The following is a 26,876-nucleotide window of genomic DNA, read 5'->3' on the forward strand; positions in this document are numbered from 1 at the left end:
GTATAGAAACAATGTTGTTTAGAACATATTTTGGTGGCTGACTTTAGTTTCACTCAAGTAATAATTGAACGAATTGCTTGTTTTTTTTTATTGGCAGAAAGGAGGAATAATAAGCTGCCTCACTCTTGGTTTGTGCCAGTGCACTGGCCCTGTGTTGACGGAATGCTTCGACGAGAATAAATGTGAAAAACGTTTAGCCTTTCCACTCTCGTGAAGAAGGAAAACCAGCGGAGCTATACTCGATACACTGTGTGCTTCTTCTTCGTTGTTGTTTGTTTTTCGCACTGTTTCCTACGATATATTCCCACCAACGCGCCCAAGTATCCATTCTTCTATTATAGCTGGAGCCTGGAAAGGTTGGCGCCATCTACGAGCGACGGCGGAAGCCATACTGGTTGTGTGCTTGCCGCCGCCGCTAATAGATGGCGGTAGCTGTCCAGGTAGGTTTGTGTCGACATACCGGACACGATCCTGGGGAACCTAGCCCTTAATAGCTCCGCTGTAAAAAAACGCGCATCTCTTTCTCATTCACTTCTTTCACCCTTTTTCTCTCTACACCGTTTTCTCAACCATGGATCCTCACAAAAAGTGTAGCAGCAGTAGATTCAAATAGAAAGTAAGCACAAGTTGGAAGTTTTCCTGTAGTCGCCGATGGGACGAGGAGTGCAGGACATCTTTTTCATTGCACTTTGGCTGCGCGTATGCACTTTAAGCCTACGAGATGATGAAGTGTCATCAAAAATAGAGAGCTTGCGCCGTAGGCGTCGGCATCTGGGAGACCACCCTGCCGTTCTTATCCCTTCGGCGACTGCGCCTTAGGCCCAAACTGATTCCCACCAACCGTTGTCAAACTCCAGGGAGAAGCTGGTACGCAACAAGCGCAATGTCACCATCTCCTGCCTGGGGATCGAGGACTCGGTGCCGAGCATCTGCTTCCAGGCGCAGCAGGGCCGCAGCGTGGAGCTCACGCTTCGGGTGGAGGTCTCCAGCGAATCGCCGTTCGACGTAACGCTCCAGGCCTGCACCCTCCTCCACCCGATACCCATCTTCAGCCTCGACGACCCGGGGGGCGTGAGCACGGCCGACCGAGAGGTGCGTCTTGACCATATGGCGGTGCTGCATTTACTCAGAAGTCGAGATCGGAGGAATCAAAACGCAAAAGTGCTCCCATAATGGTGCAATGATGGGCGCAAGAGCTTGTTCGATCCATCACGCAAAGAAAGACAGAGGTGATGGCGTTAAATGGTAGAAGCGTCCATGTCCACTTGCCAAGCTACCAGTGTTGTGTTAATATCTAAAAAAAACATCTTATTTATTTATTGTCTTACTCTAAAAAGAAAAAAAATAATTTTGGCAACCTTTATCTTTAGAGTCCTATAGTGCATTAAAGGGATACAGAAACGAAAATGAAAATATACGGAAACCTTTCTGGAATGGGTGAAAAATGACCTGTGATATCTGTAAATGACAATCACACGTTCGTATTTTGAGCGGATGACTATTTTTCATTTCAAGTGTCCGATTCTAGCGACTGCTTCGAAATCGGTTACGACGTCTGCGATGCATTGTGCGAACTCCGTCGCAATCGTGACGTTGGGCCCCTCAGCACGGCAAAAGGCCGGCGTGGTTACGGGCGTTGTTACGCAATGGCTTTTGCGTTTTACAGTCTCGCATTTCGGAGTGGTGGAGGACTGCACAGCTGCACGACGACCGTTATGAGTTATTAATTTCGGCCTTTGTAGTCTGTGGTGCGTTCCGTGATGATCTGTGAACTCGAGAGGACAAGGATTTCAACTACCGAGGGGACTCGGAAGATGTCAGCGAGGTATGAGTATCCACTCTTGCACATGGGACAGGTGATTCAAGCTAGAACCATACGAACCATCCGACAGACTGGTTCTTCGCTTGACAAAATCTAAAGGGGGTTGGGGTTGCCAAGAAATGCCTCTCATTTAAAAATGGTTGGTCAACTTGGAGGTATGTGCTATTACCACAGAATATGGCACATTTTCATATTCCACACTAAGCACTAGGGATGTCGCGAACCACCCCAGGTTCGATTTCGAAAGGTTTCGATATTTGCGAAGCGAACTGAGGTTTGATTTCGAAAAATTTCGATATTTTCGTACCGACCGAGGTTCGAATTAGAAAAATTCGCAACTTTCAATCACAGTTTAGTTTCGAATTCGAAAAGTTCGAAGCTTTCACGGTTTCTAAAATTTCGGATTCAAATATTTCGAATATTTTTTTACTTCAGGTTCGATAGATTCAAAGATTTCGGAATTCTTTGGAAATAAAATTCGAAAACTTTGAACGCTTCGAATTTTTATAGACATGAAGTTCGAACAATTCGAAGATTTCGAATTTCTTTCTGCATAAAGTTCGAAAAGTTCGAAGATCTCGACGCTAAATAAAAAAAAAAAAAAAAAATTTGAAGATTTTGAGTTTTTTTGTTAGTCCAAGTTTTCAAAGTTCGAAGTTCGGTTTTCAAGTTCCTCCACAGTTTGTTTCAAATAACATTTTCACGACTCACTGGTTTTCACAAAATCAAGTTTAGAAAAGTTAGGGTGTGATATCTAGATTCTGCGAAGTTGGTCACGCAATTAAATGAGGCGACAAGTGTCCCGAATGTGCTGGAATATTTGCCAGTGCAGAGTGACGTGTGATCATAGATCAGTAATTGTGACCGCCAGCCCAGGGGGGGTCTTTAACCTGCATCATGAGTAGTGATCATATGAACACTCTGTTTTAGGAGACTCATCCAGTTCAAAACGAACAGGGGCGAGCAGGAGGTCGAGGCTCAGAAAAACCTTGAAGCGACCTGGCAAACTACCTCGCCACCCCTTGCACGCTGGTACAGTGTAGACCGCATATAACGTATGCCCCGGGAGTCGCGAAAATCCGCACTATAAGCGGTACCGCGTTATAACCAAAACATCAATTTTTCAGGCCAAAATACATGCCAAGAAACAACTTACCTTTGTAAAAGAATTTATTTTATGTTAGGTGAAAAATAAAGCTTAGTTTGAGGAAAGTCGTTATTTCACCTGACTAGTACAGTTCTGTCTCAAGTGTGTCACACATTTTGAGAGAAATGAGCGGCTTTTGCCTGGCGCAGCCTTTTAAGGGCGTCGCGGGTTGCGGGCGGACGTTGCGAGCGTTCAGAATTGCTAACCCTAATCACTTTTCTCCGGAGATGAAAACGCGTGAAAATTCGCATCCTTCGTACGGTACGCGCCAGTAATACCTTGAACTTGAGCACACGCATGAAATGCGCCAAATAAGAAATCCGGGCGATGTTCGAGAACACAAATGCTTAGAAATCACCACTGTAGTCGAAGTAAACAAATACGACGACACGGGCGTTTCTGCCGTCTTGAGAGCGCCGCCACGACATCGCCGCACGAGTAGGTGGATCTTCCCTTCTAGTACGTGCTGGGTTATCATAGCGACACACAACGAAAATTCACAGTCAAGGATAGCGCTTTTACGCGGAACGATGAGATGAACGCCGTCTACGACGACGATCACAACCGACGCCATGTTTGCGGATAGAAGCAGCCGGCCCGCGACCGGCATGCAACGCGCGCGAACACTTCTCCTCGACCTGCGATTGGTCTGTCGTTGCGGTTGTTTTTCAACGCAGCGGAGGGACGCACGCACGTGAACGACACGTGCGTCCGTCCCTCCGTCGCTATGGCAACTGAAGCCTCTCTCTTCGCTTCTTCGAGCAACCTCCTTGCCCCTCGAGTGCCGTTTGCGCTCGCGCCGTCAGCGCCGTTATCTTGTGTCGCACTGGGAAGAGTGCTCGCTGCTCCGGTCGTCGGCGCGGTCGGTGGGCTGTGCCAGAAACCGCACTATAACCGGTATTTCCCTTCGCGCGCCTGCATTTTAAGCGGTATGAAATTACATGGATTTTTATGGGAGGTGAACCGGTGGTTTAAAAAAAACGCGTTATACCCGGTCCTGCACTATAAGCGGTTACGTTGTAAGTGGTCTATACTGTAGTAATTCGATCGAACGCCGCCCGAGTGACGCTGGCATATAGTAAGTTAGGTTTGTAATCGTCCTTGAGGTTTATTTTCTGGGACGGAGGAATCGCCTCGCAAAAAGCCGACACAACTCGAGGTCGAGGAGCGTTCTACCATACAAGTGGCGTTGGAAGGGGAAACACAGGGGGAAAGAGGGTAGCGGGGGGGGGGGGGGGGGCTTCAGTTCCCTTCCCTCCTTCCAGATATTTCGGACTGTTAAAGAAAACAATACGAAGTAAGAGGGCGCGGTCGAGCTTATTTTAATCTGAAATTATTTATGCATATGTATAGCTACTGTCGCTCTTGATTGCATAAAAGATTGCGTAGATGGTCATTGTTAGAAACTCATTGTCAGAAGCCACTACTCGTCACATGCTTAGTGGTTCGGAAGTTCAAAGCTATGTCTTTTTGACCTAAACACCTGTGCCAATAATAAAAAAAAAAAAGAATAAATGCAGGGATAAAAAGCTGGAGAAAAAAAAACATTCAAGAATTCGCCGGAAGTGTTGTATTCTTGCATATTCAGAGGTTCAGAACTTCGAAACAAGTTTCTTTTACCAAAATGTGTACAGGCTAAAAGAAACACGTCCCAGGAACGTGAAGCGAAAAAAAAAATGTTTTCTTTTAATGACGTGCTGAGCTTGAACACTATTAGAAATCTTCTCCCATGAGTTAATTTATTCCTTAACGTGAAAAAGCAATAAATACATTATTTTGTATTCTGCAGATGGCAATGATATGTTTTGTCTGTGGTGTAAATTTAAATGCGATACCTCAAACAACTTAGACGAAAATAAATATCAAGTTTAGGGCATAATTGCATGTAGATACATGTTTGGACATTTCTTCGAAACTCATGTTGAATAACAATAATCACATCTTAAGACGGCCCTTACCTAGGCTATACATATATCATTCTTAAAAAAAGTATAACATCTCTACCATAAATAGCTTCGGCTACAGCGCGCTTCAAATCTGGCACAAACGATAATCGTCAAAAACTTGTCGTCCTTCCTCGCCCCTTCGAGAATTTATTTCTTTAAAACTAAGCATGCCAGAACATTGAAACAAACGGCATTGTCTTTCGTAAGGAACGCAGCACCGCGTGTAAAAGTTCAAGAAAAAAAAATATTACGAATGTACCTCACTACTTGAATTCAAATGAAACCGTCCACCGGTCTTTCAAAGTTCGTCGAACTTTTGACTTTTCAGGATTCGAAAGTTCGAAACTTTTCGAATTCTCTTGATAAATAAGTTCGAAAGTTCGAAATTCATCGAATTTTTTGGTCAGTCAAGTTCGGAAGTTCGACAAGCATCGAACTTTGCAGCGCAATAAGTTCGAAAGTTAGAAAAAGATAGCATTTTTTAGCGTAATAAGTTTGACGGTTCGAAAAGCGTCGAACTTCTTAGCTTAACAAGTTCGAAAATTCGACTTCCGTCGAATTTTACGATGTAGACAGTTAGAAAAATCGTAATCTTTCGAACCTTTCGAACCGCTTGATTCGATCATCGATTCGAAAAAAGTTTGCGGCATCCCTACTAAGCACCCATTCCCAAATTTGTAAGATCTGAGAAAATATGCACAGTACATTAATATGTAAAATTGGTGACCGTACAAATGTCCATCCCCCTTTTTTCATGATTATCTCTAAATTCTGAGTGGGTACTTGCCCCGTATTTTACGGTGGGTGTTTTATTAATGCACACCACCCCATGTGGGGCAGTGGTCGTCAAGACTTCCATGTCGGTGTCATAGAACATTTTTTACTGTCATTTGGCCTTTGCCTATAAACAAAAGACAACCAACTTTTTTTAGTGCATCTCATAATACTTTTACTTCCATTGATCTTTCCATATCATCACCTACTTTACTTCCTTGTTTTTCTTGGAATGTTTTAGAAAATCCTTTTGATAGTGACCATTTCCCTGTCATTTTAGAAAGTGCAGTATCACTTCCTTCTCCTCAAGCTTGTGTTCCCAGGTGGAAGTAAGATAAAGCCGACTGGGCTTTATTTTCTCCGGAGGGAGTGGTCCATCCCACTGTTTTTTTAGCTGTACGTGTCTCCTGATGAAGTGACTCTTTACTGAAAAATTATAAATGCTGCTTCTGTGTCAGTTCCCTGAACTTCTGGAAATATTCCCAAGAAATGCAAGCCTTGGTGGAGCAACGACTGTACAACCACCATGAAAGCTCAGAATAAGGCCCGACTGTTCAGAACAAGATCAGATTCAAACAGTGTAAAGCAAAAGCTTGTTGGACACGATAACAAGCCAAGAGGACCTCATGGGTGAAATATCTGTCGTCTCTAAACAGTTTTGTTTCTGCAAAAAAGGTATAGGATCGTGTTAGGAAAATTTAAGGTACTTACCACTCCTTCAGCATTCCCCTTTTCCCTTCATCATCACCATCACTAAAAGACCAGGCTGACATTCTTGCTGATCATTTTTGAGAGGTCTTTAGTTCCTTAAATTACACTAATAAATTAAAAAGAAATAGGTCCTTGGCAGAAAAACAGCAGAGCTCTGGAAGTGATACTGGTTACAATTGGCCGTTCACAATGTGTGAGCTTGAAAAGGCCCTTGCAGTAAAGAAGCAGTCAGCACCTTGTTCAGGTATGATTCATTATGAACTGCTGAGGCACTTGTCGGCTGAATCCTTGGTGCATTTGTTGTCTTTCTTTAATCATTTATGGGAAGCTTCTTGTTTTCCACAGTGCTGGAAGCAAGCAGACATCATTCCCATCTTGAAGCCTGGCAAAGACCCCTCCCTACCAGCAAGTTATCGATCTATAGCACTGACTAGTTGTCTAGGAAAAACTTTGAAAGGCTGATAAGCAAAACACTAGTATGGAAAGTAAACATATTCGACAGATATCTGCCTGGTTGGGTGAGAGTTAAAGTCTGAAAATATATCTCCAACCAAAAAATGAAAAGCAACCCGACGTTTCAAAACCAACACGGTTTCTTCTTCAGGGGTGACTGAAGGCGCGCGGACACAGCAGCAGCTCCCAACCTCTTCGTCTTCAAAAAAGGAAAGAAAAGAAAGAAAGAGAAAAGAAAAAATTAAAAAAGAGAAGTTAGGAAATCGGAAAAATTGTAAAATAACTTGTTAGTTATGAAGATGGTCATCTCTTCAGCTTTTCCGCCAGGTCACGGAGGCCATGTGCGTACACAGAGGGCAGAGCGCCCAGCGACCTGTTTAGGTTTCCTGGGGTGTGCTGGATGTGCCACGATTCCAAAAAAAGTCTTCTTCGAAAATTGGGCTCTGTTTCCACCACGTGCGCGTTCGCGAAGTCAATGCGATGGTCTAGGGTATCGCAATGTTCGGCGATGGCGCTGCGCTCACTGTCAAACTTCCGCACGTCGTTCTTGTGTTGGCGTCAACACAAGAACGACGTGCGGAAGTTTGACAGTGAGCGCAGCGCCATCGCCGAACATTGCGATACCCTAGACCATCGCATTGACTTCGCGAACGCGCACGTGGTGGAAACAGAGCCCAATTTTCGAAGAAGACTTTTCTTGGAATCGTGGCACATCCAGCACACCCCAGGAAACCTAAACAGGTCGCTGGGCGCTCTGCCCTCTGTGTACGCACATGGCCTCCGTGACCTGGCGGAAAAGCTGAAGAGATGACCATCTTCATAACTAACAAGTTATTTTACAATTTTTCCGATTTCCTAACTTCTCTTTTTTAATTTTTTCTTTTCTCTTTCTTTCTTTTCTTTCCTTTTTTGAAGACGAAGAGGTTGGGAGCTGCTGCTGTGTCCGCGCGCCTTCAGTCACCCCTGAAGAAGAAACCGTGTTGGTTTTGAAACGTCGGGTTGCTTTTCATTTTTTGGTTGGAGATATATTTTCAGACTTTAAAACACTAGTATACATTGTAGATCAAGAGAAAATTGTCGATAAAAACCAATGTGGTTTTAGAAGAAGTCGCTCAACCTTAGATCACTTTGTCCGGTCGGAGACCTTCGTGCGTGAGGCTTTTGTGGACTGGCAGCATTGCCTTTCTGTTCTTTTTGATTTACAGAAGGCTTACGATACGGCATGGCAGTACGGAATACTTCAGGACCTGTATAGGTACGGTGTATAAGGGATTTTGTGACAGACCGTTTTTTTCAGGTCCGCCTGGGTTCCATTCTCTCAGATTTTTTTACTCAGGAAAACGGCATTCCACAAGGTGCCTTGAGTGTTACTTTGTTTGCATTTATGATCAACAGCCTCGCTGCAGTGATACCACCATCAGTTTTTTATTCATTGTATGTCGACGATGTCCTGATGGCGTTCTCTTCATGCAACTTGTCAATTTGTGAGCGCCAGTTGCAGGCAGCAATAGATAGGATGAGTAAGTGGGCCGATAAAAATGATTTCCGGTTTGCACCAAAAAGACGGTCTGTGTGCCTTTTTTTTTCATTACGTCGGGGGTTGTCACTAGATCCCAGCTTGCAGATGAATGATACTGACATAACCGTTAGGCATGAACACAAGTTCTTGGGTGTTATTTTTGATATGAAGCTCACTTTTCAGACCCATCTAAAGGAACTGAAGTGAAAGTGTCTTAAATCTGCTAATGTTCCTAAAGCACTTGCACACATGCCCTGAAGTCCAGACAGGCGGTGCCTCCTGCAGCTCTACAACTCGTTGGTTCATACCCGTCTCGACTATGGTACAGTTGTATATGGCTCGGCACATCCGTCATCTTTAAAAATGCTAGATCCTGTCCATCACCTTGGTCTTCGAATTGCCACGGGGTGCTTCCGAACGTCGCCTATCCTAAGTTTGTATGCAGAGACGTACCAAATGCCACTAGAAAAACGAAGACAGTTGCTCAGCCTATGCTATAGTTATAAGGTCACATCTGACCCTGAACACCCATCCTTCCGCTGTTTACAGGCGTCTCCTTTTTTACGTGTTTCTGAGAACAAGCCAAGGATACTAAGGCCTTTAAGCCTCCGCATTCAAAGCATGTCTGCATCCCTGCAGCTTGCGCTTCCTGAGCGTAGCTTGATGACGAGAGTTTGAAGCATTGCTCCTTGGAAGGCGGTGCACTATACCTGTGACTGGTCGCTGGCAAAATACAATAAGCGATCTGTTACGCCACTAGTTCTTTAGCAAGAGTTTATGACCTTGCAAGCTAAGTTTAAGGACTACGCACGATTCTTCACTGATGGCACAAAAACTACACGCTTTGTTGGTTCGGCTGTATATTCAGAACACTTTGCGAAAGCTCGACGGCTTGACTCTGTTGCCAGCATTTTTACTGCAGAGCTTTATGTAGGTGCTCGTGGTTATTGAATACAGTAAAAGCTTGTTAATTCGAACCGCAAGGGGAAGCCGCCTCAGTTCGAATTAACGAAAGTTCGAACTAAAGAAAGTGAAGAACAACAGTACACTCACTGCGATTTGGAAGCAGTAGGGCATGCCAGCAATTTAATGCTCCAGAAGGTCAGTGATCATACACGCACACCCAAAGCGAGCAAGATGGTGGCTCCCTGAGGCCGTAGTTGCCAGCGTGTGTAGTGAGTAAGAAATTGACTCTCTTGGGCATTTCCAAAAGGTATTCTAAGTGCATATCATTTATAAAATCTCCTAACTCTCCTTGTTGTAGGCATAAGGATGCCACTGAAAGGAACATGATGAGGGTTTTGCGAATATATAAAATCGCCACAGTGGCACAAGACGTCCTAAGACGTTGTAGTGTCGCGTGACATCAAGGTGTGACGTGACGTCACTGTGACGTCATCGTCTTGCGTAACGTCATTTTACCACGTGATGCCCTAGTGTCATGCAACATCACAGTGTCACGTGAAATCTTGGAGTCAGATGACATGGTGACACACAATATCACGGTGACAAGCAACATCATGGTGACGCGTGATATCACGGTGACATGTGACATCATGGTGACATGAAATCACGGTGACACGTGAAATCATGGTGACACGTGGCGTCATGGGGCATGGTGACACGCAACATCACGGTCACACCTGACATCACGGTTATATCTGACATCACAATTACACTTGACATCATTGTGACGCATAAGGTCATGATGTGACGCGACGTCATAGTTTCATGCGACGCCACAACGTCGCATGACATTACTCGAGGCTACATGCTGCAAGCACAAAATCTCGGAGGCTAGCCCTATAAATGCTACACATTCATTTAATAAAAGTGAAATTGCGATCGTTGTCGAGCCCCAGTGTCCCTCCCTCCCAAGGTGACAATCCCTGCCGGGTCGTGCTACTGCATCACCCTGCGCTGCCAGTCGCCAGAGCCGGGCAAGTTCCGGGTGCCCCTGGCCTTCAAGTTTCAGGAGGGCGGTGCCGAGGGGCGGCTCTTCACCATCGTACGCTACCTGGAGGTGACCTGCTACGAGGATGGTGGGGACGACCTGGAGCCCCTGGAGCCCTACTACTTCGTGCCACCCCTGCCCATGCTGGAGGACGCCGATCGCATCATCAGGGCCGACAAGGTCACAAAGTAGGAACAGAAAGCAACCGGTTTGCCGCTTTTAACTCATTCATTGTTGCACAGGTTCCTGTGCTCTGTTGCAGGTTAGGAAATGCGGGACAAGCACCTCCCGCAAAGCCCTCCTCTCTCTTGGTTTTAGGAGAGCAAATGCTGGAGAGCAGGCAAGTCCCTCCTCGGCTTGTCTCGTTTCCTCTCCGGCGTTTGCTCTGCCAAAGGGGAAAGAGTGGAAGGCTTCGCAGGAAGAGCTTGTCCCGCTTCTCTTAATCTGCAACAGAGAATAGTTTGGCATTTTCTGTTTATCACATAAGCAAAGCACTTGATTCTGGCTGATGGCTCTGATAGGTGATTTCACCCTGATTTTGCTTGTATTATGAGGGGTACTTTATTTCACATAAAAACGCTGAACTTCTAAACATTTTTTTTTAAGTACCTCAATAGGACACGTAAACCCCGTTCCCACCCCCCTCCCCCCGCCCCCCCAGATTTAGGTTATGAGACTCGTGTTTCCATTTTGTGGTTGATCTAAATTTCTTTCTTTTAGGGGTAAGATTTATTTTTTAACATACGTGCATCCTATTTTGACACAAAAAAAAAAAACGCCTTTGGGGAGCTTGTTTACATTTTAAAGCTGTTGTAGTGAAACCAAGGCTACGGGCACACATTCCTTGTAGGCTTGTGCAAATAGTGGTTTGATTCAAATAGCGCTGCATTATTTATAACTTCCGAAATGTGAGGGCATACCATGGCGTACCGGCTGTCTTTGCAGTGTAAAGATTTGAATGACGCTGCACTCTTTCTTTGGAACCACTATTTATTATTGCCTCGAGTTTAATTTCTAGTTCTGATAGGTTTTTTTTATCGTGCAGCGTGCATTCATGCTAATAATGTGGCTTGTATCAGTTGAAGGTGGCACAAACCACAGGAAGCTACAATCTTGTGCTTGCAGATTACGAGAAGCACTTCGCATTGCCAGATGGGCCAGGCTCATCTTTGCCGGTGAAAGGGCTAATGTTTCCTGTTAGGGATTTGTTAGCAGGGTATGTCTTGCTTAGAATCTAGCAGTTCTTGACTTCATGCTAGGATTGAAGTCACCGATTTGTGATAACAGCAACAACTGTTCAGTTCAGCACAAATCTTGTGCTGAAGGGACCTTCGATCATATTAGTGAATTTATTTGCAAAAAATAAGTTCGTTTGAAAAGTCTACCATACTCAAAAAAAAGAAAGGTTTTATGTTTTGGTTTGATTTTCCACATTTTCTATGTACCATGACAAGGCCCTTAACCATGTCAATTGAGAGCTTCTGCAGATTCTGCCATGAAACATTTTAAGGTTCTGTTAGTAAATATGTCACTGAGAACAGTTCTTGAGTTTTAAGGATGAAATGGAAGGCACCAGAAGACAACCCTGTTTTCAGTTGTTGTTGTGGTGGCATCATTAGTAACTCTTATTACAATGATTAGTATGAGGTGCACCAAATGTCGAGGTGCATGGACACATCAATGTTATGCTAACTGATACCCGAGTCCAGCTTGATGAGTTAGAACAGTTGAAGCAAACTATCCTTATTATTCACATACCTTTTTGGTACCATTTAATCTTCTACAAAAATGAAGGTAAAATCTTCTTATAGTCCACAGTCCCATTTTCTACCATCTTTTTAGAAATGATCTTTGTTCAGGGGGAAACCACAAGTTAAATTACCTTTCCTTATGAATGTTTTGCAATGAAAAACTTTAATATATAAAATAAATGAGAGGATAGAACCGAAAAAATATTTTAAAGAGACCAGATTTGTGCCAGTTCCTCTTCACTGGCTGTATTTTTCCTTGTGTTGGGGCTACCATGTGAAACTTGGGATATTTTTCCTTAAACATCAAGTTATTCAGAGCTTGCAACACTAGACTCACAAGGTGAAAAGCCAGCAGTGTGGTTGGGGCCTGATGGTGAATGGGGGGTCTCCTTTAGCGCCACCCCTCAAGAACTGGAGCGAAACCTGCCTCTCCAGCATTACGAGCTTCCGAAGGAGCTGGTGCTGCTCCAGCAACACAACATGAAGCATTGGGACGAGATGGAAGAAGACCATGCAAAGCTTCTAATATTCATCCAGTAAGGCTTTCATTTGTTGTTGTACGTCCGTGACATTGTTCTATATGTCTGACTAACTTTTTCAGAGTGTTCAATATTTTTTTCTTCCGTTAACACTCCCTGCTGCGTGAAACAAATGACATGGGGCTGTTGTCACGAAGTGCGTGGAAATAACTAAGAGAAAAAAAAAAAAAAAAAAAAAACCGGCTTGGTCGGTAGACAAGCAAAACTGCCGTTTTCTTTGTATATTGCTAAAGACAATCTACATGCGTTGCATTTATAAGTCCTCTACAATGTTCTTGTTTCACATGGCATCGCAGTGTCACATGACCATCAGAAAAGCATGTGGTCACTTGACCTTATGTTAGGTCACATAATGTCACGCCACGGTGTCACATGAAAACGTGAGGTCACTTGACCTTATGTTGGGTTACGTGATGTCACACCATGGTGCCATGTGACGACCATCATGCTGATGACATTATATGTACACCATCTGTTAAATTTAGAGAGACGTTTCCCTTTCACTAGAGCTCATCTCTATCCCCCATTTAGGCTACTTCCAAGAGACATTAGAGTGCAAAAAATTTGCCTATAAATTATTTTAATTTAAAAATAACCCAAAAGAACAGAACTAGGTTGGGTTTGTGAACAGGCGGTAATGTCACGCTGGGTGTAAAGTCGGGTAGGCGGGCGACAACATAAGTGGATAAACCAAACAAAGAAATGTAATGCTACTTCGGTGGTTGGCTGTGCACCAAAATGGAAGCGAAAACGTGCTGCAAACGAAACACTTCGATAACTGTTAAGTGATTAACATCCAAAACAGTTAGTCGGCAAAACAACATCAACATGAATCTGACAGCGATGTCACAATGAAAAAAAAAAAAAAAAGGGAAATAAACAACACTTACAAACCAGTAATTTTCTCATACAGTTAAATCTCGTTAGTTCGAAGTCTCTTAATTCAAACTTCTAAATAATTCAAACTAACATGTATGTTCCATCCTATGCGTCTCTATAGGAGGAAACACCCGGTAATTCAAACTCTGCTTTATTCAAACAAATTTTCGGTCCCCCTCGAGTTTGAATTAACGAGATTCAACGTACAAGCAAGCGCACAGCTCACTTTCCTGCTCGGCGAACCAGGGCGGGACCCACGGCTCGATGTCTCTCTCCCCGCGGCATGCAGGAAGCACCTGGACGACCCCTTGTCAGAGTCCACATACTGGGGCTACTTCTCCACATTGCTCTTCCTGGAGGAGATACAGATGTTCACGGACATTCGCAAGTACGACATGAAGGCCGTCCCCCTCAGGCCCTGCCCCACTCAAACGGACTGGTTTGTTCTGGAGGTATGTGCACCTCCTCCTTTTGCACGAGCGTTCCAACGTTGCAGCACCGATGGATCGGCTTTCTTGTGACACACTTGTTATGGAGAAGGTCCCTTTGAGTGTAGCCTGCAAGATGGCAAATGCCCCGCTTCGGGAGCAGTTACCATCATCATTGTTAGCTACCCTCCCTCCATGTTTCTTTGTCAAAGCTCCTGGAATGCATCTCTGATTGGAGTGTTTATCCAGCGTTATAGTTGGGTTTTTATACTTCTCCTTTCCGACATTGCTACTGGCACATTTATTCGCTGGCCACAAACCTGGTGGTAGGACACTGCTGAGAGTATGAGGGTTGTTTGAGGCTGACAGGGGACTCTCATTTCTGCGAAGGAAATGGAAAATCTGACCTGCACAAGACTATGCCAATCTTTTTGAGTATTCCCGTGCACATCTAGGCACGGCTGCCATTGTTTTGACAGCTTGTGATATTTTTGGCGTTGGAAGAAGTGAGCTGCATGATTGCAGTTGAACAAATGTGTCTGTGCGGTTCATTCTTCACCAGCTGCCATCCTTGGTGAAACTTTTGACCTTATTTGCACACTCTTGTCCGTGACATTGTTTGCTCCCCATACTGTGGTTGCAATCTTTTCAGACTTACAGCTAAATTAACTTTCTCCCACCACAGAATTTTTTTTCTTGCTGCTTCACAGATAGATATTGTTGTGCCCGCTTATAACGAAATAGTGGCTATAGCAAAGTGATCACCATTCTCTGTTCCCGTTTGCGTTTTTTTAATACAGTGGAACCCCGATTATATGACGTTTGCGGGACCGCGCAAAATTGTTGTATCATCTGAAAAAGCAATAATTAGTACAGGTACAGTCAGCGGCATAGACTTTCCATTTTCCCAGAAGGGGGGAGGCTGAAAAGTTCTCCGGGGTGGGGGGGTGCTTTTCCGCACAATTTTGTTTACACCGGCAATTATCAGTAGTTTATTTTAGGGGGCACATTTTACAGCGTATGTATATCGCCATGTTTCCGTCGCTGTGTGTCAATGTCAATCACCGTGCAAGCGTAGCCGTGTGTTCATCGCCGGTACCGCGGCGCATGCGCCGGGGAGCACAAATCTGAAAAATAAAATGCTTGTGTAGCAGTGCTCTTGGTCCATTACTTTTTCTAATTTTTATTAACCACTTGCCAACTAATATTTTCTCACGCATGAGGCTCTTTGCGGACGACTGCATCATCTATCGCCGGAGTGGCCAAGCTGCGGCTCGCGAGCCGCATACGGCTCTTCGCGTGTTAAAGTGCAGCTCGTGGCTACCTCCAATACACCCCCCCCTACTCCCCCGCCTTCCTTTCGGTCACACGGGCGCTTCCCCAGACAGAGAAATAGGGAACGTTTGTTGGTAGTCCCGTGCTGCTGCTACTTTTAGTACAGTTGGACTGCTTTTGACTCGGATAGATTGAAAGTAGATTGAGTTTCATTTATTGCTCTGTACAAAAATTGTGTTCCCCCCCCCCCCTGCCCCCCCGCGGCTCTTGGAAGTTTCGTGGTTTTGTTTGCGGCTCTTAGGATGGGTCAGCCTGGCCACCCCTGATCTATCGCTCCATTGGGCGCGTAAAGTTGTGACTCCACGACTCTGGTTTGGGGTAACTCTGTCGGAGTCGCTACTAAACGGACTTTAGTAACAGCTCCGGATGGAGTAGGTACTTCCAGTTGTTTTATTTTTTTTTTTTTTTCTCGTGGGACATTGCAAAATGGCAGGCTGCTGTGGAAGCAGACCAAGCGGACGTAAAAACGATCGATGCCGCATTACCTTCTCGCCAGAACTGGAGATTGAAGCTAACAAGAGCATGCTGGGATTCCAGTTCCCATGTATTTTGGCAATAAAGGCAACATGGGCGTTATTTTGCTTAAATGCCACTACTAGAAGCTCGTTACACGGCGCGTAAACAGCGTCTCGGTAAGGATCATGGCCCGGGAAGGGGGCGGGGGTGCTCTACCTGTAGTCTATGCCTATAAATCCAGTGATCGGCTTCGCGCAAAAAAGACAAACAGAAGGTTTTAAATAATGTCTAAGCTAATAATTTGCCAACGATTTCATCTGGATCACCCACTCCTCTCTGTAGAGCCTCCGGGCCTTGAGAGTATGAAAATAAAATATAAAATAAATAAGTAAATCTGCTGTACTTTGAAGAAGCAAAAACCGTCGAAACAAATAAAAGCAAAACCGTATAATTGTCTGGTAAAGGCGCAAGTAACTTAATTTTTCCTCAAAAGAAATCAGTAATTTCCTGCTGGACTTTCTTTCGGTGGCGCAACATCGGCTTCCTTTCGAAAGCCGCAAGCTCTGGAAGCATCAGCGATGCCGTCGTAGCTGCAAACAAACTGTCGAATGCGAGACATTGTTTGTCTGCGAGACATTATTCGCCGGATCCTTGTCGCTTTGCACGCTTTCCGAAAGCGGGAACGGCGGGAATCAGCAGAAGTGTGCTCAATCCAGGGAGAAGCAACGAGAGGCGCGCAGAGAAGAGCAAGGGCGAGCGAGGGTGAACGAGAGACGAGAGAACGATGGGATGAGCGGAGCAAGGACACAATGTGAAAATGCCGAGGCATTTTACAACCCAAAAAGGAGAAGGGAAAGCACTGTCTTCCACTGCCTCCCGGCGCTGAGGCTGTCTCGGGTTCCTGGCGCCGTGTTTGTACTCTCTGAAATGGCGCGCAGGCACGCAGAACTCTTCTGCTTTGCTGCGCCGCTGCCCCCCCTTCCGTTGAATTTGTTGCGCGTTTCCCGCCGGAACGTGATACGACTCAAAATGCGCAGAGTCATGCGTCGTGTAAACCAAACTTTTAATACATTATTTCTGCGGGGAGTTTGTCGGGACCGGGCAAATTCGTCTTGAAATGCTAGATGTCACATAAACCGAGGATGCATAATCAAGGTTCTACTGTATATTTGTGTTTTTAGCGAAGGAATAGATCAAAATAAATTTTTATCTATTCAATAGTTACTTTATGAAAACCTTAGTCCACAAAGTGCTATAGACACGAGCTATTACTATATAATTCCTTAGTAATTGCTTGAGGATACTCCAGGAAGCCACCACCATCTTAGGAATGCCGGTTTAAGATCCGATGCTCTAGTCCTTCCTTTTTTTGTAGCGCTTCCCTTCAAAATATGTTAATCTTTCCCCTTTCCTAACTGATTTATCTTGTATGAAATAAAATTCATGAAGTTTTATTATTATTGCTACTAGGTCCCGGGACTAGTGGAGGGGCGTCCAGCACTGCTCAAGGGAGACAGACTTTACGCTCGTCTGTCTACATGCGACATGCTGGAGGTCCTGGAGTATGAAGGGATTGTGCGGGAAACGAAAACCGGAGCTGTCTGGGCCAGTTTCAGCAAGCGGTAAGTGTGGAACAGGGAAAAGTGGAGGCCACCGTAGTGCCAATATTCTTTGCTCAACTTTCTGATGTGCCAAGTGATGACAACCACACAGCGAATATCATTAATGCGTGAGCATTAGTACCCACATGACAAGGAAAAGCTATGCAGTCTGTCTGGACAAAACAGTGGAAAGGGAAGCGCACCGCATAGAGAAGAGGAGAGAGTAGAATACAGGGATGGGAGGGAGGCAACATCACGGGGCGGAAGCCAATGCGCGCATGGGAAACCGGTAAACAGCGAAGGCAACCTCAGGCAGCGGATATCGCTGCTTTGTGCGCACGGCGGGTGAACGAGACAGGAGCAGAAGCAGCGCCTAGCTCGGCTGGCCGAAATGCTGTCCAAAAAGCGGCAAGCCGATGCGGGTCTGCATGCGACAGAGGCTAGGGCAAAGTGGGCTCGGCGGGCCTGCTTTGCCATAAAAAATTAAAGGAGGATCCATTCAGTGGCGTCACAAGGGCCAGCGGCACCCGGGGCGGCCGCCGCAACGACCCCCCCCCCCCCCCCCCCCCCCCGCTCTCATAGCCTGCTGCAACACCTCCCTGAACGCTGCACCCGGGGTGGTCCACCCCCCCCGCCCCCCCCCCCCCTCCCCCTCCCCCTTGTGACACCACTGGATCATTGATGGGTCCTTAGAAGGTGCATTAGCATGACCCTCGAGAAATCCAGCGCACGTCCCCCTTTGGGAAACGCTAACACTGCCCCCATAACAAAGACAAAAAGAGGAAGCAAAAGAGAAAAGTGAAGGGGTCAGCGTTAGCATTTCCCAAAGGGAGACGTGTGTGGCGTTTCCCTAGGGACATGCTAACGCATTCCCTAAGGCTCCACCAATGGATCTTTTTTTTTGCTACCCATGAACAGTACCTGCATTTGAAGGGATATGCAGGTGAGGTGAGGGCTGTGGGGTGACCATATTCCTCAAGGTAGAGAACGGGACATCCCAGCGGTGGCGGTGAAAAGGGGGGGGGGGGGGGGGGGGGGGGGCATACTAAAAACTAAATTTAAGAGGAAACGTTTAATGAAATAGCGACTCTTATTTCAAAACGTGACCATATAGCACTATGCCCTAGGAAACAGTCACACCCGGAGTGCAGTTGCATGCATTCATTTGGAAGGTCCTGCTTCGTGTCCTTCCATGGCCTGGGCGTATTTTGCCGACGGCTAAGGTTTTCTAAGCAGGACTTCATCCTGCAAGACTCGGTTGTAAAGTCTGCGCATTTATATGGGAAGTTCAACCGCACAAGTAGCACTGCTCAGAAGGTTGATACAAGAAGGCGAGACTTCTCGCCTGTTCACATGGAGTTCATAATTGTAAAGACGCGCTCCACTGGAGCTGTGGTTCCAAGGAAGCACAGAGCCAGTTCCACGACCCGGGAAATCTCGGCTCAGCGTACATTCTCTGTTTTCACCTCTTTGAAGACTTGCACCGATCTCTCACAGACTGTAATACCTGAAGATTTCCAATCTTCTAGTTTCTTTTGAATGCTTTTATTGACAAGGGTTCATCGGTGAACACACGAGCGTTTCTTCGCCATTTTCGAAAAATAGTGTAGTGTTGTCAACCGTGATCCTACATGCGTGCTATATTCGGTACGAAAAAAAAAATTCAACACTCGTGTCTTTGCGAAAGAAAAGCTGTTTGTAGGCAAGAATATTTCTAAATTTTACTCTCTGGGTAAATATTTTAAAGTACCTAAGTCTTTTTTTTTTTTTTTTTGTAAAATATACTTGTAACGACTAGGAATATTTTTGGCTTGCTTCAACTGGCTTAGTCCCAATTTCGAAACTACGCACTGCTGCGAAAACGGGACATGATCCATTATTGGGACAAAAAAACGGGACGGCAGAAGCGGACCTCAAAAACGGGACTGTCCCGGCCAAAACGGGACGTCTGGTCACCCTAGTTAGTGACAAAAGTCATGAGACATACTCTCATGACAGGGCCAAAGAAGGATATACAAAGCTTTTGTATAGGCCAGGCTGGGGGTCCTTAGTACTAGTACTGGCTTTAATTAGCAGTCATATTTTTACCAGGAACTTCTGTTGCATTGTACACTGCGGGCTTCTAGCTCCGATTCCATCGGACCCTGTCTCCGGATGAACATGACGTGGCAATACTTCACTCTTGGCAAAAGGGTTTATTCACTCACTTATTGCCTGGGGGGGGGGGGGGGGGGTTCGGGATCAGGGAACGGTCATCAGTGAGGCCGGGGGAAACTCTGCTACCACTGCAGCTGCTGCAAGTCCCAGCGGTAGTCGTCCACAGCGCATCATGGGAACGTCGTCGTCGAAGGTCGCTGTCTGGCGCGTTCATCGAGTCCGCCGCTCGACCACGTGCCTGCACTCCCCGTGCCAGCGTTTGTCTCCCGTCGATCCCCGCGCCAGTGTCTTCCTCTCCTGTCACCGCTGCACGCTCGTTGCTGTCCGCCGTTCGAGAGAGCCGCCATCCGAGAGAGACTCCTCTTTGTCCCGCGTCCCCTTTTCAAGCCTTCGCCCCTTTGTTCTGGGAAGCCAGTCACATGACGTCAGTTGGCTTAGGGGAGCAATGTAGCCGGATCTTGTGGTGCGCGAAGGCATCGCCGCCCCCCCGAGGCATGACTCATCTTGGAGGCATTGGGTTCGAGTTGCCGGAATTTGGGGCCCGGAGGGTTGGCACAAGGGAGGGCAGCCAGATTTCCCCACACTCCACTTTCATTCTAAGTTTAGCCTAAGTGGCAAAAAAAAACTTGCAGGATTTAATGTCTCATGCTGTACTCAGGTTCAACCACACACACAACCACACATAGTTTTGCTCTTCAATTGTTTTGTTACAAGGTTTATTTGAAGTTTTATAACTTAATATATTTTGAATAATTCAAAACACGCTTTAAAATAAATTAACCAGACATTTTGTTTCTTTTTCTTTCTCATAAAGTTGGGAGTTGGGGATAAAGTTGGACAGCAAATATGCTCAAGTGTGATAGTGAATATTTTAATAAGAATGGAAGGGTAAAAAATTCGTATTGAGTGACCTCATCTCTTGCGCATTATCGTCGTCTTGGGAGATCTTTGCCACACGATGAATGAACGAGGGAACTAATCTTTTTCCTTCCTTTTGGGGCCAGGTTTCTGAAGGAATACGTCAAGGGCATGAAATTCGACGTGCGTTTCACTTACAACCGGCTGCCTCTCCGGCTCATGCACCGAGCAATCGCCATGTGCGAGAAGTGCGAGCTGTGGAACTTCGTTCTGCCTAAGTTTGACCTGCCATCAGAACCAGCTGTCAAACTTGGCAGGCTCACGTGAGTGCCCCTTTTTTTTTTTTACGTTATGTTTAAGTTTGTATGTGTCCCATTTGCTCTTGCACACTGTCTGAAACACCTTGTAAATGTGCTGCACCAGTCATCTTGTTTCCATCCCTTTTTTATATTAGGGGTGCACAAATATACCATAAAATCCCATAAGAATGCCTACCCAATATGAAGAGATAAATGGTGAAAAACATCGGGTGGGCTATCTTTGGGGATGCGACAGCAAACCTTGATAAAAAAATTAATGATAAACACCGGGGCACTCTCTACAAATCACATGTGTAGGAACTGATACCGTAGATCGTGGTCATGGTGAATTCGCGTTTCATGATGCGATAAATACTTGGGAATTCGCTTCGAACTCCTGTTTCGCGGGAAAGGATACTGCAAGTTGCGGATGCGGCAGATTTAAGTTTTATGGTGCAATAAGCACGTGGGAACCCGATACAAACTTGTCTGTCACGGGAACCGATATCGTGTGCAGATAGCGGACAAAAACGTGGGAATCCGCTACAAACTCGCATATCATGGGAACAAATGCTGCAGATCGCAGATGCAGGAGAATCGCATTTTTGTGATGCGATATACACGCGAGAACAACTCACGTGTTACGGGAATCAATATCGCGTGTGCAGTTTGCAAACAGAAACGCGGGAATCGGAAAATGTTATGAACTCGCTTGTCAGACGTACAAGTACCACAGATCCCACGGTTGATGCAATTCCCGTCGGACATAGTGTGACGTCCAACAGGAATCGGGGGTGTGGGTGATGTTCTGGAATTTTACAGCAAAGCTGTTGAAAGGTTTTGCAAGATTGTGTCCGGTATGTCGACAGAAACCTACCTGGACAGCTACCGCCATCTGTAAGTGACGGCGGCAAGCACACAACCAGTCTGGTTTCCGCCGTCGCTCGTAGATGGCGCCAGCTTTCCAGCTATCGTAGAAGAATTGATAGTTGGGCGCGTTGGTGGGAATTCATCGTAGGAAACAGCGCGAAAAACAGACGACGACGAAGAAGAAGCACACGTAACGAGCGCAGCGCTCGTCACGTTTGTTTCTTCGTTCTCGTCTGTTTTGCACGCTGTTTCCTACGCTCCTACGCTCTTATCAGTTTCGGTTTGGACTCACGATGGGTCGGCCGCGCGCCCTTTCGAGGAAAAGAGACGGGCTCCGGAAGGAGCGGCGAGTTATGCAGCAGCGCGAATGGGTCCGCAACGGCCGCAAAGCCGCTGTTGCCTCAACTTCCACTGCGTCCAGCACTTCAGATTCCCTTGTCAAAGAGCACATCGCTCACCTGTAAAGCCGCCGCCGAGAACAGAACCAGCGATGTAAAGGGCGCCGGTGGGCCAACGCTACAGACGACGACGAAGGGCGCCGCCCGTAGCGCCGGCGGGCCAACGCTACAAGCAGGCGGGCGCCATTACGGAATTTTATGGTACATATACTATCATAAACAATGAGCTGAGACAGTCCTTCATGCTTCGTTGGCGTGCCTGCCAGTTTTTGAGAGCTGTGTTCCGAACTAGGAATGGAATGCAAAGTTGAGGTCCCACATTTGGACTATTTGACAAATTGAAAGATGATGAAGCTTCTCGGGATCGCCGACACGGAAGAAGTTTCAGACAAATTGTCTCTGGGGGGGTACAGATTTCACTATCGTTGGATCTATCGTCGATATGTTCGGTGCATTTCAAGTGCCAAAGATGACAGTGCTTCAAAAGAAATGTGTAAGAATCAACAAATAGCAGCAATGGAAATACTGCTTCATTTGCACCAAACTGCACTACAGTTAAACCCAGATATATTGAATTCCAAGGGGATCAAAAAATAGTTTGATATATCAATAATTTCATATACAAAAGTATGCTAACTTAAGCTCCAGTTTAAATTTCCGTGCATCTCTGCGAAGGCCGTGACAAACGGGACATTACCAAATAGAGCGTCTAAGAGCCGCTATATACAGTAGAGCTTAGTTGATGAAGATCACAAACACAGCGGCGTTTACGACAGGCCGCAACCTCCACGCCAAACACAAAAAAAATAAAGAAAATGAAAAAACGAAAAACTCGTTAAAAAGCAAAACAAACTTGATTCATAGAATAAAGTTAAACAAGCAAAAAAAAAGAAACCTTGCTAAATTCAGGCAGCAAAAGAAGAAAGGCAAAGAAAAGAAAAAAATGGGCAGAACAAAAACGGGGGAAAAAAAAGGTAAACGCCATCCTCCACTTGTCATTTTCTTAGTTGCTTTTTTGTTGCGTAGTATTTTCTGCGCATATGCTCCTATACTACACCTATGCTCCTCCTATACTATTGGTTCCTCCTATATTGATGGATGTTTGGACTGTTCGATATAAACAATAATTCGAAATACCCGGGTGTGATATAACCGGGCTCGACTGTATAAACACAAGCCTGCTACATGTCTCGCCAAAATACCATGTTTTGCGAAGAATTGAGCCACACTTGAGCAAAGATGAGCTTGAGCAAAGCAGAAAAAAGAGAAAAAGGCTTTTATATAAAAGTGTGCGCGGTCCCGCACGCATTTCAATTATAACGTAAAATAATGTGCTTTCCTTCGACTTACTCTTAAAGTAAGCAGACCGGTTAAATCAAGCCAGTAGTATGTGCGAGTGTCGTTGTTTTTGTAGGACTCACGCCGTGCTGCTTCCATCAATTTTCACAGCTTTGCTGTGCCACTCGCGTCAAGCCAGTGCTTTGCACCAGCATGCTATACTCCGTTTCACGATAACTTGCCGAACTGTGGAGGCTTGGGCCCCGCAACCCAATGAGAGCTTTGGAGCGAGGCACATGACCCGACGTCACGAGAGCGTTTGTGTCACCACGCCAAATGCGAGGCCTGGAGGAGCCGGCTGTTGTCTGCTAGTCAGGAGTCGTCTGCTCTGAAACCAACAAACTTGGGATGAACGTCTACTGCAGCAACATTTCCGTCTGCTAGAATAGCGAGCATTTCGGGAACAGTTCATGAAGACAACCATGCGCTCAATTTAGCTGCGAATCTGCGACGGGTGTTAATGCCAAGGCACAGTGCAATGTTTTGAGGAAACAACTGATTACACGGCTGCGATTGCCGGCAATCTCCAACGGCCATGGCCAACGTTACTAGAGCAACTCAGTTGGGAAACTGCTCTACAGCCTGCTTTGAAAAAGTGGCTTCGATCCATACTCGAGAATTGAACTAATGGCGATCGCAATGCCGCCATCTCTCCCGCAGCGATCACTCCAGGAAGTGCACGTTTCCCCGTATCGGTTCAGGTCGAGTTGCGCAAGGGCCAGTGGTGCCATCTCGCAGTGCAATTTCGCAGTAGCAATATAAATGAACTTTCATGTTTTGACTAGTCACTAAAGGGTGGCACCGTTATCATATTTAATTTGGTCTCGGTGGTCGCGAACAGTCTAAGTTTCAAGGTTGAGTTTCCCAACTGAGTGTTGACAAACTCAGTTGGGAATGTTAGCCATAACACTACAAGGAGAAAAATAAATCGGGAGCAGAAACAGATGTGACGTCATTTTTAATGTGAAAGCATAAAATGGGTCCCATGGAGCGAACCAGCGTTATCAGCTTTTGAGCCGCGCGCCAAATGGCACCTAAATTCGTTCGTCCAAATAGAGTGAAGCCTGTAGTCTGGTGGCAGCGATTTGATGGCTAGGCTCCCATTGGCTGGCGCATGTCATAGTTTCAAGGAACGAGGCTCCCATTGGCTGATGCGCGTCATAGTTTTAAGGAATGCCACCCCCTGGCGCTGCAAGCGCCGCGCTGGCAGCGCTAATAAAAGAAATATGGTGACGTGCGCTCAGTCGCATCTGCTCTTCTCGACGCCGACGAACATGGCGGTGCCTCAAGCATCTACTACATCATCAGCGGCTGCAACCTCGGCAGTAGCGAAGCCTGCCCGTCCACGCAAGTACGCCGCAGACAAACTCAGAGAACGGAATGACGCAGCACAACGAGCGAGGAGGCAGGCAGCGAAATCCTCCATCGTTTTCAAGTCTTTGAATACACAGCGGGCGGAACAAGCAGCGGCACAACGCTCTAGGAAACAGAACAAAGCCTTTCAAAAGCGTTAGGCGCAAGCGGGATTGCGATTCAAAGCATCTCAGGCAGCTAGAGGACGAGGCCCTTCAACAACGCGAGGCGGAAATATCGCAGGCGGCATGCTTTTGCAGTCACAACTCGTAAGAAGCGCTTAGGCCCCCTCGATCTTTTTTGGTTTAAATATAATTGAAACTCATAAATTCGTGGTTATTTACTCTTTCTCGTCGTATCTTCTCGTTAGATATTGAAGCGTGCGAGTTCAATTGCCGTTCGAAGAAAAAGAAGCCTAAAATTACTTCTTATCGCGGACGGCGTTGTTGCTATGGTGGTAACAAGGCCCCCGTGGCCTCGACCATGCCGTATTATCACATGCTTTGCTTTGGCGCTCTTATTGGGTTGCCGCGTCTGCAGCCTCCACAGCTCGCCGTATTGTCATGAAACAGAGTATGGGAGCAGCGACTATGCAGGAGCGCATTGGCGTGATCTCTGTGGGCTCGGAAATTATGCGCGCAAATAACGTAATAATGCGCAAATAACGTAAATACAGTGGTCAACTTAGTTCTTGCACGTCAGTCGATCGATAGGTCACCAAACTCTGGCTTGCCTTGGCTCCGACGCTGCCAATGCTGCGTAGTAATGTGCTATTTTGGTTTCAGAGCATTTATGCAGGTTCCCACCCTTTTTGTGGGGGGTTGTTCTTGCAGTATCAATATAAACTTGGCAATTGTATTTCCTTCTATCAATGTTTCAGGAAATGTGCTGGCTTTTGTTGTAATTTTACAGAAATGATATTGGAGGGAGGAGGTAGATGCTTTCTTTGAACTGAAAAGTTGCATTTGAACCAGATGAAATATCTTTTTATTTGTCTGAAGAGTGGACGTTTTAACAACTTCTGTTTCTAAATACCTTTCATAAACAAAACTTATTTTAATCTTGGCCATTTCTCAAGAGAGCTGTTTTTATGACTGTTTTGTGTGTTGTTTAAAAAAAATGTAAATACATAATATGTCTCGATATAAAAAAAAAAAAAAAAATTAACCTTCAGTCAGAAATGGGCTTTCCTTGAGTTTTATTATTTAATTTCCAAGTAACACGGTAACATATACCTTGGCATCTGCTCCATCGAAGTCTGCTCCACATTACATTTTGCCTGCTACAGGACCTGCTGCAGAAGGTTAAATGCCGCCTCCATTGACGCAGATTGCCAAAAACTACTCGCAACAAGCAACTACAGCCGAATTCAGGGAAAAATGTTGCCTATAACAGTTAATAAAAAATAGCTAATACCGTATTTACTCGAGTAATAGCCGCACTGTTTATGAAGAAAAACTGAGTTTTCACTTTTCTGTTGAGCATGCAGATAGCCAATCCCTGTGATTCACAGCACAAGTTCAGCTGTTTACAGGAGAGAGATAACATTTTGGTGCTAAGATACAATCTATATAGATTGCATTTGTGTGGAGAATCGTGTTCTCCATCTGGTTATTCGCTATGTTATTTATGCGCAATGCAATGATTGGCGGTGTATATGTTCTGTGGTAAAGCAGACTCAAAGGCCTTGTTTGTAAATAGTGCGGCGATTGCTCGAATAAATACGGTATTGGAAAGCAATTCTGCAGTTTACTGGGGAAAAGAGGCACTACGGTACTAGTAGGCATTTTTCATTGGACTTTCCTTCAGAATGGTATTTGAAGAGACCATCAAGCTGCAACATAGAATTAGTTCTGATGTCTTGAAGGCACAACTTTTAATCAACCATAATGCACCTTGAGCCAGATTGTCAGTTATTTGCCGTGTTTGCTGCACACCAACAGTAATCCTGTTCATAGGCGATAGCCAAATAGTCAGTGACGAGCTAAAATTTAACTGTTCTAATTCATTGCCGTTTACAGTTAGCATTGTAGTCAAACCCGTTTATAACAAACAGCAGGAAACGCTAAGATCAGTTCAATATAGCAAGTAGTTCGATATACCAAAAAACCTTTACGACAAACTTTCACAATGAGTTCACTGTAAGGTGAGAGCTTCTTTCTTTTTCACCTCTTCACTTCCGCCTTGAAATAATGTGCCAAAACGTCCTTTTTTTTTCTTTTGCATGCGTGCAGAGTTTCTTTTTTGATTTTATTTCCCCTTCTGAATTGCTTCTCTTTGTTGTAACC

The 26,876-nt window shown here is 45.5% G+C and overlaps 1 protein-coding gene across 3 annotated transcripts in view; it reads left to right on the top strand.

Annotated features, from left to right (window-relative positions):
* Positions 1–26,876, top strand: part of LOC8051277 (helicase MOV-10) — an 83,367-nt gene that overhangs the window by 14,836 nt on the left and 41,655 nt on the right. For all 3 annotated transcript variants that reach the window (XM_029975608.4, XM_029975609.4, XM_029975610.4), the window contains 6 exons: positions 858–1,092; positions 10,252–10,514; positions 12,473–12,613; positions 13,785–13,947; positions 17,185–17,336; positions 20,477–20,653. In XM_029975608.4, coding sequence (XP_029831468.2) covers positions 858–1,092; positions 10,252–10,514; positions 12,473–12,613; positions 13,785–13,947; positions 17,185–17,336; positions 20,477–20,653 — 1,131 coding nt within the window. The remainder of the gene's footprint in view (positions 1–857; positions 1,093–10,251; positions 10,515–12,472; positions 12,614–13,784; positions 13,948–17,184; positions 17,337–20,476; positions 20,654–26,876) is intronic.

The sequence above is a fragment of the Ixodes scapularis genome, unplaced genomic scaffold (assembly GCF_016920785.2).
Source record: "Ixodes scapularis isolate PalLabHiFi unplaced genomic scaffold, ASM1692078v2 PGA_scaffold3__209_contigs__length_174095766, whole genome shotgun sequence".
Classification (NCBI taxonomy): Eukaryota; Metazoa; Arthropoda; class Arachnida; order Ixodida; family Ixodidae; genus Ixodes; species Ixodes scapularis.